The sequence below is a fragment of the Brassica napus genome, chromosome C3 (genome assembly GCF_020379485.1).
Source record: "Brassica napus cultivar Da-Ae chromosome C3, Da-Ae, whole genome shotgun sequence".
In the NCBI taxonomy this organism is placed as follows: Eukaryota; Viridiplantae; Streptophyta; class Magnoliopsida; order Brassicales; family Brassicaceae; genus Brassica; species Brassica napus.
The window spans coordinates 6,968,419-6,983,528 of NC_063446.1; the positions used below are offsets into that span (position 1 = coordinate 6,968,419).

Below are 15,110 nucleotides of genomic sequence, written 5' to 3' on the forward strand. Positions count from 1 at the left end.
ATGTATCATATAAAGGCTTACATCCTTCATAAGAAATGTAGCTTCGTGGTTGAGAGAGGGAAGACATGGATCCTCCAATAGTCTTGGGCTGGTGTGTAGTTGGATCATGGATGACCTAATAAAATGTGAATAAATAAAAACAAAACTACATTAATTTACTATTTTGTAAACTAGAAAATGACAAAAGAGCCTTATTTATTCGACAAAGACGTATTATATATTAATTTTTTTTTTTTGATGGTAAATATAATTTGGATCTTATGTTTTCCAATATATTAGTTGGACGGAAGAGTCATCCACATACTATATTTTATTTTACTTAAAAGATTGCCTGATTTGTTAAGATATGTGTAATCGATAACATTATTAATCAATAGTAGACAACGCACTACTATCCAACAAGCAAGTAGCTATTTATTATCAATGGTAGAATTGGTCCGCAATATGGATTGCTTAGTTCGGAATGTCGAACTAGTAATTAGTATTGGAGGACAATGATGACGATTCATATATAATAATGTATTAATGTTGATTCTATCTTCTTCTGCATTTAGAAAAATATAATGTTGATTCCTTTCTTGTCAAAGATTCATGTTGATTCATATGGGTACAATGGTTAGGATTTTATGATTTATCATATACCATCAATGTTTGATTTATCATGCCAACATATTATACAGTTACTTCAATTCCAGTCCAATGAAATTTGTTTTTAGTGAAATAGGTGATTTTTTCTAAGTTAAAATTAATCATTGTTTTCTTTTAACATAAAATGTTGCCTTCCAAGATAATATAACATATGAATTGCGAATTCATCCACAATAACAACAACACACATCATACTCTTTAGGTCGCTGGATTAACAACTTTTACATGCTTCTTTAACTAAAATTATGCAAACGACCAAGGATTCTCTCTACCGTCTTACTTTCTTGTTCTTTGAATAGCATTCTGAGGTGTCGTGACTCTTCTTCCTGCAAAACTCACACCATTTTTCACTCCCGGAAGCTTCTTCATCCATAAGTCTTTGCCCCCACTCATCACCTCGCAACATCTCAACAACCTCAGTGATAGTAACGTGTTTTAAAGTTCGAATGTATGATACAGACTCATTAAAACTGGCGGGTAACTTCGTAATAATCCTAAAGATGACATCATCATCAGGAATGTTTCTTCCATAGAACCTTAGCCGGTTCGCAAGATCCATCACTCGCCAAGCAAACTCATCAACACTTTCTTCTTCTCCCATTATCAAATTCTCATACATCATCCCAACATTCTGTTTCTTCATATCCCGAATACTCTCGGTTTCTCCGAACTCCGCCTTCAAAAGTTCCCATGCTTGCTTCGACGAGGTAGCTCTTGCTATCCGAAGAAAGATCGTGTCTGATACCGACATTTGAAGCATGTAAAGTGCCGACATATCCTTGATTCTCTGTGGCTTAACCAACTCTTCTTCCATAGGCTGATCCGAGGTTTCACTCTCTATAACATCCCATAGGTCACGGGACATCAATAAGGTTCTCATTTTGATACTCCAAAGCTCATATTCGTTTCCATTGAACACCGGAACAAGCTGTTGCATCTGCGTTTGAGCCTCCATAGCTATGATTCTTTCTTCTTCTTGTTGAAGTTAACCGGAGCTTCTAGCTATAGTGGTAAAGGGCTTACAGCTGTGAGTACCGCCACCTGGGTTCGAATCCCGGCCACTGGGGAATTAACATTTCGGCATCGCCAGGGGGACAGAGGACCGACACATGGCAACACGTGACTAGTCTGGATCACTTCTGTGGGGCCAGGATACCTCTGTATAATTCAAAAAAAAAAAGAAGACCAAAAATCGTAAGCAACTACAAATCCACAAAACTACACACATGATCTATAGTTTTCTAATTATCCTAAACATGATCCGAAGACACTAAGCTCAAAAACTCCATTTTCTTTTACTTTTACCTTAGCAAACCTGGAGATTTCTAGTCAACACCATGGACAAGATTCAAGAACTTAAAGGACGTGGGGGGTTTTTTTTTTTGGTCAAACAAGATTTTATAGATAAGTAGTCTCTATGGAATTGTTTACAAAGATGATAACAAAGCCATACTGGCTAACAACTTTGCTGCAACAAAAGATATAAGCAATAACGGGAGATACGATCTCGACTTTGTGTCGGTGAGAAATCTATACTTGTTACTCTGTTCTTCACTGTTTTAAGAGGAAGAAAAGGAGAAAAAGACTTTGTTTCTTAACTCAATTATACACATCAAAGACACATGAATGGAAAATCTACCTAACGCACAGCTCTCCAAAGGATTTCAACATTGTAACTCAAGAAGACTATACCTCAATATTTAAATTTTAAATAAAAAACTACTTAAAATAATAATTATTTTTTTCAAAGAAAACTATATAAGTATTTTACTTTTTCTTTGGTCGAAATTTTGTTTTGTTTTTAAACATCTGATCCAATTAATAAGGATACTAATCAAGAAAAGAAAACTAAAACTGGTCGTAAAAACAAATTTTAAATATCAAACAATATCTCAAATTCTTAAAATATATATAAAACCAGCACTAACAAAGATCATGTATTCATTCATCAACTCAATTAGAATTAGACCAAACAAAGCACTTGACTAAAGTCAACACCAAAACAAAGAATGCTTTATTCCCATCATCTGGCAAAACAAACGCTCTACTTACTCTGGACAGAGAGGAATCACAGCACAGTAATCACCGGAATGTCTCTCAGAGACAAACCCTCAACTATTCTCTAACATGATGCAATTTAGCTACAAACCAGACTTACTAAAAACTTTACTAAAGGCTTGTATTTTTTTCTCCTTTTTTCTCATGCATTTAATTGAAAACGTTTGTTCAGAACAAAAGATAGATCGAAACCAAAAACGAAATCAAAACCAAAAAAACTTTTACTTCCCGCTCCTCTTCTCTCCGTGGTCTCTCCGTCGATGGCACTTAGGAGACTTTAACCTTTCTGATGCTCCGTTTGCTTTGAGTGACATTTTCCGAAGAGTTTGACGTTTGACGTTTGTTACCGACACATTTTTTCACACCAGTGACCGATTCTTCTACAGATTCTTGAGCCCATTTCTTATTGTATTCATGAACCAGCAAGAAATCAATAAAATCACTAACAGGAAGTGTTTCCGCTTCTTCGACTAACGATTCATTAAATCTTAAAGGCAAAGAGGAAAGAATTTTCTGCACCACTTCTTTATCTTCGACCTCCCATCCACAAGACTTCATATGAAACACAAGTTTCATTAGCTTCCCAGTAATTGATGAATTGTTTCTGCATCACTCATTTTCATGTTATCATACTCTTTCTTGAGATCAAGAAGCTTTAATTCTAGCTTGAAACAACGGACCGCCTAGTGATTTCACTAACAAAAGCTCCCATGCTTCCTTTGATGATGTAGCAGAAGCTATCCACGGAAAAATCTCAAAGGTTAATGCATTTTGGATCATATGAAGCGCTGTTGTGTCCTTCATTTCCATCCATTGTTTCCACGAGGCTGGACCAGTGGATGATGATGATGCATAACCTTCTTCAAATTTTTGATATGCCGATGAAATTTCCTCTTGTTGAAATATTCCTGTCTCCACGACATCCCATAGATCGATAGCCTTTAAAAACGTTTTCATTTTTACGCTCCAACATTCATAATGACTCCCGTCAAACACAGGAACAACCATCGTCATAAGCCCTGAATCGAAACTTAAATTTTATTCCAATAAGTCAAAAAGGTATTTGTGGGCAAAGATAAATATCTACACAAAAAACACCGAACTATTAGCTGAACTATGGATCCATATCTCAATAATAACTAAAAAATCATGGAAGAAGAAATAAGCACAAACACTAAAATATGAGAGACTTAAATCATATATACATAGTATGATAGTAGTATCATGTTTTCAAACCAGAGCAAGTTTGAAAGGCACGTGCACGTTACTAGAGTTCCATAGACATAACATTGTAGACATATTGCAAAGTATTATGTAAATTATCGCCACAAGTTATAAATTAAATATAAGATATTTTGAACTCTTGCTTCTTCCAGAATTGTCAGATTCAGTAAGAACTAGGAGATGCTAAACTTGGTCAAAGAAAAACCCAGCAAATTCATATAAAACACACCATGAAAAAAAGCACAGTGGATTGTAGAAACTTCAGATCTGAAACCAAATCATTGTTTCTGAAAAGATTTATAAATTATTCCAAAAGAGAGATCTTGTAGTATTCGAAGGAAATCGACATTGTACCTGATCGTATCAAGTATACGAGCACACCCCCAAAAAACAGCTCGCATATAACCCTACTATTTTATATTTATAACCCTAATATTTCTAGTTATAACCCTAATTTTTGGTAAAAGACCGTGAAGTTTAAAAGGAAAATTTCCGAGATCTTGGAGAGGAAACGGAAGTCAAAATACAAAGCACATTTAAAAAAAAAATCACGCTAATTAATTACTAGTTAGTTAAGATTTTTCTTGATTTTTATATTATTCAGATTTTTTTTTTTGAGAACAAATTCGGAAGATTTGTTTTGATTATAATCGGATTATTAGGTTTTGCGGTTAGTAGCTCGATAAAGAGGTGATCACCGGACAAAGAAAATGCCAACAGCTGAAATCTCCACTTCATGCGGAAGCGGAGAACATATGCTGGGCGATGAAGGAAATAAGCAACCGAAGTCTCCAACAAGTCATCAGTTTTGAGTGTGATTGCCTACAGCTGGTGTACATTATTCAGCACGTCAAACCTTGGCCTGCCTTTGATCCTGAACTGGATGAAATTGGCTCAATACTTTTTTCCTTTCATACTTTCTCACTTAGTTTTATTCACCAATCTTTGAATATTCGTGCGGATACTTTTGCTAAAGAGGCCCAATCACACTTGAAGAAGACTACCCTTTAGTAGAGGTTAAACTCCCCTTGAGGCTAGCTCATGAAGCTAGCATGTATGGAACAATATGATTTTGGAATGAAGCTTTTGATGACAAAAAATTAAAAAAATGGCACTAAGTTTGAAATCTTGTGTTCCTGCTTAGCCTAACCATTGAAGAGTTTTAAGATGGAATGTCAAAAACATTCAGATAAGGCACCAGAATTAGGTAGCAGCATGACATTCTGATTTATCTTTTAACTAAGAAAAAATAAGAGACATCTCTTATATCTCTTTTTAAGAGAAATTTCTTAGATTTTCTTAGTTAAAACTAAAAGACGTATCTTATATTACGCTAAAAACTTCATCCTAAGAGATCCGCATTAATCATGCTCTAAGTCGCCTAACAATTCATTAAAACTGATAATCAATACTTTTTATCCAAATTATGCATAAATTTATTCCATTCAATTTTAATGAAGAATCTGAGTATTTATATTAGCGATGTTTCACTATTTTCTGCTAAAATATATATATATATATATCTATCTATATATATATAATAGACTTTCAATCACTCCTGGTGCTGACAACAAGGACAACACGTCAGAAATAGGAAGCCTCCTGCGTTGACACGTGTCTATGTAAAAGAAACGCTCCGTTTCATTTAAATTAGATATAATGGGCTTAAGTTTGTACTGTATTTTCGGCCCATAATCCTAATCTGATAAGGCGGAAAAGTGTGTCCTTCTCTCTTCTGCCTGCGACGGCTATGGTGACGCTAGAGTTTCTTCACCGTTACTGAAACAGTTTTAGTTATGGTTTCTTGGTGTTTAATCCCAAATCTGACGCCCACTATATTTATACCCCCTTGAGTTTGCGTCGTTGAAGCTCTGTATAAATATGTTCGTATTTCTCTTCTAGAAATCATCCTCTCCTCATCACTCTTCTCTTATCTCCTTAGAGTATACTAATTCACTGTTTAATGGCTTCCTCGAGGGTGGTCTTCTCCGATTTGAAGTCCAGCCCACAGAATAGAAAGAATAAACTTTACCAGGTTTAGTTTTAACGTTTTTTTTTTTGTTTTGAGTTCCACAAGAGGTTCTGCAAATCAGTTAATCACGCATCTTAGTCTTAAAGAGATATTGTGTGTTTGTAATGATCATGTTGAGCAAAAAGTTCTGCTAATTTCTAAACAAAAATTTTCAGATCCAAACTGTAAAACGGCTGCACAACGAGTGGATAGAGAATACATATCGATGGGTCACTGGATTTCTGGAAATATTTGAAGAAGGTTTCATAAGAAGGTAAGTCAAATTGTGAAGACACTTTCAAGTAACAACACATTTACAAGTTTATACTAATGTTCTGCCCAAGCTTTGATTCTAAATAACAAAGACCTTAAACATTAACAGGGGACTGCAATCAGAGGGGGTATTCAAGAGAGGTGAATCAGAAAATTCCCAGAAACAAACTGGAGAATGGTGAGTATGACGACGCAGACGATCAATTCTATGAAGAATATTTTGACCATGACTTGGGCAGGGATGAGTATAAAGATGAACGACACTATGCAAGGATAAAGATGTTGAAGAAGAGGAAGAGAAAACTGTTAAAACGGATGCAAAAGACAACAAAATCATTTCACTCATGACATGGTTACTAAAATCCCTTACTCTCTTACTCTATCTCTCTTTATCTAAGTAGAATGCATCTACTTGACATATAATATCAAATGTTAGAAAGGGATCAAGTGTTTCTTTCTTAATTTCGATGAGAAGATCATATATGGTGTCTTGACCATGATCTCTTGCTTGACAGGAAAGGAAGTGAAAAAAGCATTGTGCATGATAACGATGATGCAGTAAGTCGAGAAAATCACAAGGTCTTGAAGAACAAAATAGAAGGTCAACCTCTATTCATATGTCACGGTTAGATCAAGTGGGGATGACCTAGACGCCATGGCTGAGTCATTGCCCAGGGTTAACTAGAAGGGTGTTCGGGTCAGTTACATGATCAAGCCAAGGTTCATGAGCTTCACGCCATGTTTGCAGGGGAAGCAACATATATAACCCACTACTCTACAATTCTTGGTGCTTAGTTTAGTTGTTTCAAGGAAGCCAATAGGCTTCTCAAGCATTAAAAAGTGATCCTTGAGTGTTTGTTTTAAGATATGTATTTTTGGTCAATGTGTTTCGAGAAGCTTAATCAGTTTTGTAAGATTTTTTTTGTTAAGAAAGAATAAACTTCTATTATATGTCACGATTTTTTCTGGAGTAGGAAGCATATAAGAGAAGTGTAGAACAGTTGGTGAAGCAATAGAATGGGTTTAGGTCTACAAGAGGAGGAGATTCGCATATGGGCTGCTCGGGTTGTAAAATTTCCAGTGGAGGAGGAATGTGAGGTTTTGGATACATGAGCAACACAGAGGTAAGAACTAAGACAGCATTTGCTCTTGATGATTGAAACAACGTGATGTGTTACTAATGCAATTGTATTGTTGCAGGAATTGGTTATAGCTTGGAGACTTGACATATATATATATATATATATCTACATTTATAGACATGTGAATATTGTGGAGTGACTTTTCTACAGAAATTTATTAGATTCCTATAATTTTCACATTGAGCTTCTGTGCTTTTTGTTTAGTCTTTGTCCCAATTAGTAATTTGTTATCGGTCCTTTTTTTCTTTGCTGTAAAGTGACAAAGACAATATGGAACCAAAACAAGAAAGAAAGAGATTCGTGTCCCTTTTAAATATATAAACACTTTGTAATTTCAATTTGGGTAGAGAAAATAGAAAGTTGTTTGAGGGAACATATTAAAATTGAAAAACTAAAGTTGGTTTTTGCCGTCTTTAAATTCAATCTTATTTTAAGGTTTTTCCAATATGTTCTTCTCCGATGCCAAAACATCAAATCTAAAATTTAAAATTATATTTACATTACAGATTTTAATACTGATCAAAACTAAATAAAACTTTGATTGGTTATCTATGTAATGTTAGAAATGCATTTAAAATGTATGTTGTCTATTAACAAATTAGTAAAATGTAAAAAAATGCAAGTCTACTTTTTCGCTGACAAAAATATAACAAAAAACTTAAATAAGTTTTCAAAGAGCTTTCTGCTAAACATAATTATGCCCCACATTTTATCTCACAATGGAGTTTTAACTTAATATTTCACATGATTAAAAGGGTGGTTGCTCACAACAACCACAAATTCAATTCAAACATGATAACATCTAAATCATTGTTCTAAAAGGGTCATTGCTCACAACAATCAAACAAGTATCCATTTTTGTAAAAATAAAAATATACAAAATACACCATAAAAAATTCAAACATCAAAAACAATTGTTAAACGTGAATTAGCGTAACTGAATGACAATGTACCCAAACCACAGGCTACCTTAAATGTCACATCTAATTCTTAATCTATATATATAAAGTACAGTTTAGCCTCTCTTTAGAAAGACACCTAGGAGGAAATTCAACTCCTAACAGGTCGACAAGTGTCCGGTTGCGGTTGCGTTGCGTTTCATTAAACTTCATATTTCGGGTGTGTGTTTGGGTTTTTTGTTTGGGGATTTGTTGCTGTGTGTTTGGGACGTGAAAGTGATGGGCTACGCTTGATATGAAGTCAGGTCCGTAACTGAAGGAAGTATACCCTAGGCTTCTCGCGATCGTCTCCTTCTTCCTTCTACGAGACTTGTCATCTTCATCTGTATCATCTCTACCACTGAAACGCTTCCGATTATTTCTTCTTTATGTTTAATCTCAATTAGATATGTTCTATAATAAGACATGTTCGGCGTTTCTGATTTTAAAGTTTCATTACTCTCTCTTCTCTGCTGTAGCAGTTGTCTGCCGTAGCAGTTGTCCGCCTCCTTAGTTTTGGGAATCGGTGGCGAGCTCAGAGGTATCAGCAAGCTAAGATATTCCCAGCCTAGAAACACATAGAAACAAAGATTTTAAAATACATAAGCTGATTATCACAATTTTTGGGAGCTGTTTTTTTTTCATTAGTTAATTTTGATTAACTGTGTTCATGTTTTGCAGCAGACGCTCATGAAATCCACCGTCAATGTCCACCATCTGAATGCATTCAACATCTTTTCAAAGCGGGTTCGATGTACTCTTATCACCGGATTTGATATTACTCGGAGCCATCTTAGCAAGAACGGGGAAAGTAAACAACAGAGTTTGGATGGTCTGATCAAAGAAATTTGTAGGTAAAATTTTGAATGGAGAGCAGATGAGATATCATCTTCTTCGATTTCGATTTCGTGTAACAAGCAGATGAGGTATCTCTCTTTTCATTTCGATTCATGTTTTGAGTTTTTCCAATCGTAGAATGCTTTGGTGAGTTTGTGTGGATGGTCAGGGTGAAAGAAGAAGTTGTAGAAGGAACAATGCATCTTCTGTCCCTGGTGATCATTGAGGCTGGAAGAAAGAGCTTTAAGAAGCAAATTGTGGGGTTGCAGGACTCAAGCTTGCTGTTGATGATGCCGCTACCATTACTCCCTCTGATCTTGGCTGCAAAAAGGTATGTCTACAGAGTGACGTTAATGTATGCAACACAAAGATCAATCTTAAGATTAACTTTGATCATGAAAATTTTGTTTTGTGGATCAGATAACAATGCATCTGGATGGAGGGAAGTTTCAAGAGACACACAGATAAGAGAATCATGCCGTCAAGACCATCCAAGAGATATATGGCACAATAAGTTTATAAGCAAGTCTAAGAATTTATATCTAAAGATGATGATTCTGATTTCTGAAACACACAGAGAAGATGTTATCAAACTTATCGTGCCATATAAGGAACTTTCACTGAGAATCAGACCAGCTAGGTAACATGCAATTGAAGAAGCTATGATCAAATCTGAAAGTTCAAGCTTTACAATTGTAGAAAGTTCAAGCTTTACCATTGTAGAGAACTTGGGTGGTATGATCCAAACAGAAACTTATTGCTCAAATCCAATTACTCGAGTGAAGTTAACCTATGAATTTTCACATGGATGTGACCCCAAATCCCTAAAGAAGCCAAAGTAAGAATACTAAGATACTTTAGTCGTCACAGTGTAGTGACAAATGATTCATTGACAATCTGTCAAAGTGACGTGGCAGATAGTTAATCCCTCAAAGACTAACATTTTCTGGTGATTTAAGAGTGGACCATTTCCACACAACCTTGCTTTATTAACCTACTATGCTATACAAATTTATGCTTTCAGAAGAAAGATTATAAAACGTGTTTCACCATTGGCTTTGCATACATTTTGGTCGCCTCTGTTTCTTTGAAAATGTTACTCCTTCGTGGTTTAACCAACTGCTAGATTCCAGATTCTCATCTCTTCTAAGACAACTCCAATCAGGTCAAATTTTGACAGTTAAATATTCACCTGTTTGCAATCTCCATGGACACGCAGCAAGCAACCATAAGCTCTAACATTGCCATGCAGCTAAACCTCTAACACCCACCTCAAATACGCCATGTGTGTGAGACCTGGGCCAAACACTTACACATGTATTCTCCTGTGTGTTTACAACATTGGTTAATAGCACATTAGCAATGGAGACATTTGTTTTGTCATTCAAGACATATATATAGTGTCATTTTTTCCCAAATAAGAAGAGCCATTTAAGAAAAAACAGATTAAAAGCCAGCCCACCAAACTACTTAAATAAAGTAAATTGACAGCCTCCGCATTCCAAAGATCCATCAGATAGACCGCAACTCAACAACGTACACATAAGCGCCGATGACATCCAAAACAATTAGTAAAACACTTCCATAAACTATACGTCCAATATTAAACAAAAAACAAAGGTCATTAAAAAACAACTATAATATTACTTAGAAGTGGGAGCGGATATCATAATAGTGAGCTGGAATATATGTTTATAAGTATTCCTGATTAGATATTACTTATAATATTACTTTATAAGTATTCCTGATTTGATAGCTTTTCGATCTTTAGTGAGCTGGAAGCATCTGAATATTCGGTGAAGCATCTGAATATTCGGTGTTATGGTATCCAAAATATGCTTCTAACCAAATATATGTTTAGATCCGTACAAAAATAAAAAAAGAATAAAAAATATTTTTTTATTTTTTTTATATAAATAAATATAGCATTATTAAATAACAGAATAAAAAACAACCCACCAAACTACTTATATAAATATAGTATTATTTATATAAAATTTATATAAATATAGTATTAAAATAATTATTGGTTGAAATAAATATAGTATTTTTTATATAAACTTTAGATATTTGTTTATTATGTCAAATTGGAATAGAATTGTAAGAATATATATATAGAGAATAATGAAAGTAATTGTCATTTAGTTCAAACCAAAAATATTATTAAAAATAACAATATGATCTCAAAAAAAATTTCATTATTTGTTTGTTTATAACATTATTTTCAATCTATAACAATTTTAAATGTTTCATAAACTATTTCAAATTCATATAAAATAGTTTTATTATAACTTTCCGCCCGTAGGGCGGGCCAACCCTAGTGTATAATTAAAACATAGATTACTTAACAAAATAAATCATCTTAACACTTTTAACCAGAAAAAATCATATTTTTTAAAAAAGTAATATTATTTTAGAAAATCATATCTAAATTTTCCAGATAGCATGATTTATTTAGTATTCAAATACAATAACATGTACAAAATTTAACTAAAATGTATATTTTTAATTAATAAAAAAAATATTAATAATTTATTCTAACTATTTAAATTATTTTTTAATTTTGATCCCGCCCGTAGAGCGGGCCGACCCTAGTATATATATAAAAGAGGGTTTTATCCCTTCTCCTTGCGCCACATGGGATGCCAGCTTGGAAAGTCGATTTCTGTCTGCACGACACCTGTCCCTGCATCCAAAACACAGCGCTTCATTTAACATCTATCTTTCTGGGCTTCGTTTGACATATATGGTGATATTGGGCTATTTAATTGGTAAGGGTCTTGGGCCAACGTGAAGGAGACCCCCCCCCACTAACCCTAATATCTTACTTCGAAGGAAATGAGTTCATCTTTTCTCGATGTGCGGCAGCCGGTGACCTCTGCGCTTCTTCTGCGACCTGATACGGTGTTGTTAATGGCTTCCTCATAAATCATATTTATTGGCTCCATCACGATGTGTATTTAAAGCTTCCTTTCGATCTTAGAGGTGGTGCCAGGATCTGTATAAATAGAGGTGGGATTCCTCCTCTTGAACACATCTCCTCTTCTTATCTCTTACATCTCATACTGAAATATTTTCAAATGGCTAATTCCAGAGTTTTTTTCTCCGACCTCAAATCCGGCAAATGCTCTTTGAAACTATGTTGCAGGGTGAATCTTTATTTTTCTTTATTATTTATTATTTGATGACAAGGCAAGCGTTTCTATTCTTCTTTATTATTTCAATCATCAAGCAGACTTTCAAAAGCTCTCTTTTTTCGTTTATGTCTCTTTGCAGAAGGATTGTGAAGAGTTAGCTGCAACTGTGATGACCATAGTTGACTGCGTTGTGAATAAGACTCTGTTTTTTTTTCTTCTCTTTCTTTTATTTTTCCATTTCCTTACATATCCAGTTTTTGTTAGTTGACTGAGCGTTTATTGTATCCATGTATGTAGGAGAAGATAGAGTTGTCTACTGATGTTCTGAAAGGGATATTAAGACATGTTGTGGAAGGAGTGGAAGAAATTTCATGGCCTCCAAGAAATCCTAAAGCTATCAATCAAATGGAAATGGTGTGTACACATATGTTCACTTTCCTTTGACCAAGCCACGTTCAACATCTTGTATACAAAGGTACTGATGATATCAATGTATTAACATGAATTGATACAACGGGAAAAGAAGGGGAATTAAACGAAGGGTTTCTTTCAGAAGTTAGTGCTCAGCTACGGCAGGTAAAGTGTTATGATTGTTGTTTTCACGTGTAAGACAGTGACTTTTATTTCAAAAGGTCTCTCCTTTAATAGAGTATCAATGTATTTTTTAATGATAGTTTGAGAGGCTGGAGGTTGTTTTCAGGCAAAAGGAGATAAAGACAAACCAGGGCTTGCGGGTAAGCTTCAAAAAGTTCTACAACTCTATCCTGCTACGATCCTCTCCAAGCATAGCTACACAAAGAAAGGTACATTTCTCAAGTCACTCGCTCACTCTAAGCTTCCATCATCCACAAACAGAATCTCATCACGTTTGCATCCGATCACAGGGAACGAAGTTGTAAAGGAGGAGCATTTTCTGGAAACTCTGATCAAAGATCTCTTTATGCAACCCTATTTTCCATGTAGTCAGTCGACGCAAAGAAGTTCACATTTGGTTTATTATGTCTTTCCAGCTCCTGAGGAACAATGGAACAAGTTTTTCTTAGAAGGATTAACACTCGGGAAAGTTGAAGTAACGTCTGATGAGCTTTCTGCTGTCGTAACGTAAACTTTGTTTTATGTAATGTCTCTTTACACATACAATAAAAAACCCAAAAATGTGAAAGAAAGTCTAACACGCTAACCGAGTTTAAATTGGGTTTAAACCAGATGATAATACAATTGTTTGATCCGGTTTTTAAAATTCCTCACACTTAACCATTGTAATGTTGATGGCCCTACCAGGAAGGAGGTTCATACCAGAAGCGAATCTTGATCGAGTATCTCAAAGGGATCGAGTCCAGAGCAAATGGAATTATAAAATTACTTCAGGGTTAAATTAATTCCAAATTTATATAAAAAATCAATTTATTACACTCATGATGAACTTTTTGTTATGTTGACTCTGCCTTTGACGATTCAAACTAGCATATTTTACGTAAATAGTAGTAAACTCGATAGGTTTTTATTTTCATAAAGAGACGATAATTATGAAACAAATGAAAAAGACAAAAAAAATAATTATGGATCAACTTAACCCACTCGAAGAACAAAGTCAAACCAACAAACTATTCAAAATTTAGAATTAAATTAAATATAATGTACAATGCAAATATTACATATCTTTTTTTATAAGTTTAACAAATTTAGGTATATAATCTGCGTGTTACGAAATTTGTTATTAGGAAATAAAAATAGTCTAAACAATTCAATTTTTTTGTTAAAACACTCCGATAAAACAGATTAGTGAATTTATGTTCATATAAATAACTCTTCTTTGACAATAATTCTTCTATGTCATTTTCTTCAACATATACATTATAACCTCTTTAAATTAATACTCTATAAATTAATATACACTAAAAATCTCTATAAAATAATAAAATTTTATAGTCCCAAATTGAGTTTTTTGTTCAATTAGTATATCGATAAATTAATATCTCTATAAATTAATAAAAATTATAGTTTTGGTGTAGTCCCAACGTTATTAATTTATAGAGGTTTCACTGTATATATATATGTATATATATATATATATATATTGTAATGTGCACATTTATATAATAATAAATAATGATTACTATATATTATAAAACTAAACATTTGAAACTAAAATAAATATTAAAAATATAATGCTATTTATCAAAGAACAGTGAAGGTTATTGTCGTTATAATTCTAAACAAAATATTTATTATTATGATCTCATATTTTTTTATTATTTGTTTGTTCATAATATTTTTTATCTATAAAATTTTTTAAATACTTTATAAATTAATATAAAATAATTTTTATTATAACTTCCCTGACCCAAGTATATATATATAAAGGAAATAATTACATTGCAGGGCAGTTTTACGCTTCTTATAACACGGAGAGGCAGTTTTCACTCCTTACACACTTTTCTCTCTCTTCCTACACACGCTTTACAATTTTCATCTTGTGTAAAACCCATCGATATCCCTATATTATTATTTATTCTTTAAAAATTAACTTAACTAAAAAATTTCATTAAACAAATCATGTGGTTATAAAGCAACAATATTTTCAATTAAAAACCTTATTTTTTATCACTTTTTTCTGTCACGGTTATAGAATATCTTCAACCGTGAGTGTATATGGATAGCATGTATTATCTGACAACACATGTTTACATTACAACATAATCTATACACCGAGTGTATACATTATGCTTTATATAATAGGTAGAGCTGGGCAGATACACCGAACCCGAAAACTTAAATCGAATCTGATCCGAGAAAAATGAATCCGAACCGATCTGAATCAGAGATAAATACTGAATATATC

General features: G+C 33.7%; 3 protein-coding genes and 1 long non-coding RNA gene across 7 annotated transcripts; all 4 read left to right on the forward strand.

Annotated features, from left to right (window-relative positions):
- The first annotated feature begins 5,609 nt into the window (after positions 1 to 5,609).
- Positions 5,610 to 6,801, forward strand: LOC106359778 (choline-phosphate cytidylyltransferase 2-like). The gene is made up of 5 exons (XM_048752283.1): positions 5,610 to 5,965; positions 6,118 to 6,215; positions 6,324 to 6,392; positions 6,454 to 6,566; positions 6,730 to 6,801. Exons 1-4 carry the CDS (start codon positions 5,894 to 5,896, stop codon positions 6,560 to 6,562), a joined length of 348 nt encoding a protein of 115 aa, XP_048608240.1. The 5' UTR covers positions 5,610 to 5,893; the 3' UTR covers positions 6,563 to 6,566; positions 6,730 to 6,801.
- Positions 6,802 to 7,183: 382 nt separating this feature from the next.
- On the forward strand, positions 7,184 to 7,672 carry LOC125584199. The gene is made up of 2 exons (XR_007321184.1): positions 7,184 to 7,338; positions 7,415 to 7,672. It is a non-coding gene; the product is annotated as an uncharacterized LOC125584199 (long non-coding RNA).
- An 834-nt stretch (positions 7,673 to 8,506) lies between these two features.
- LOC125584200 lies at positions 8,507 to 9,897 on the forward strand. Of its 4 annotated transcripts, none has more exons than XR_007321186.1 (4): positions 8,507 to 8,835; positions 8,976 to 9,220; positions 9,301 to 9,462; positions 9,552 to 9,897. XR_007321186.1 is itself a non-coding variant. In XM_048752286.1 (4 exons), exons 2-4 carry the CDS (start codon positions 8,985 to 8,987, stop codon positions 9,553 to 9,555), a joined length of 330 nt encoding a protein of 109 aa, XP_048608243.1. In that variant the 5' UTR covers positions 8,507 to 8,835; positions 8,976 to 8,984; the 3' UTR covers positions 9,556 to 9,897. The 4 variants fall into 4 exon arrangements, 2 of the variants coding, with proteins under 2 accessions (XP_048608243.1, XP_048608244.1); XM_048752286.1 differs by having other exon boundaries at positions 8,976 to 9,148; XM_048752287.1 differs by having other exon boundaries at positions 8,979 to 9,148.
- A 2,387-nt stretch (positions 9,898 to 12,284) lies between these two features.
- LOC106383707 lies at positions 12,285 to 13,642 on the forward strand (the record flags this gene model as incomplete). The annotated part of the gene is made up of 8 exons (XM_048752288.1): positions 12,285 to 12,471; positions 12,564 to 12,693; positions 12,781 to 12,844; positions 12,969 to 13,071; positions 13,153 to 13,198; positions 13,277 to 13,364; positions 13,454 to 13,498; positions 13,550 to 13,642. Coding segments are annotated over 8 exons (756 nt in total), but the record flags the coding sequence as incomplete, so codon positions are not given.
- Between the last annotated feature and the right edge of the window lie 1,468 nt (positions 13,643 to 15,110).

Excerpts from the sequence above, each read along its gene's own strand:
- LOC106359778 (XM_048752283.1), top strand. The coding sequence starts at position 5,894 with ATGGCTTCCTCGAGGGTGGTCTTCTCCGATTTGAAGTCCAGCCCACAG. Across the intron at positions 5,966-6,117 it reads GAAAGAATAAACTTTACCAG|ATCCAAACTGTAAAACGGCT; the intron begins GTTTAGTTTTAA and ends AAAAATTTTCAG. Across the intron at positions 6,393-6,453 it reads CAGAAACAAACTGGAGAATG|GGATGAGTATAAAGATGAAC; the intron begins GTGAGTATGACG and ends TGACTTGGGCAG.
- LOC125584200 (XM_048752286.1), top strand. The coding sequence starts at position 8,985 with ATGAAATCCACCGTCAATGTCCACCATCTGAATGCATTCAACATCTTT. Across the intron at positions 9,149-9,300 it reads CTGATCAAAGAAATTTGTAG|GGTGAAAGAAGAAGTTGTAG; the intron begins GTAAAATTTTGA and ends GTGGATGGTCAG.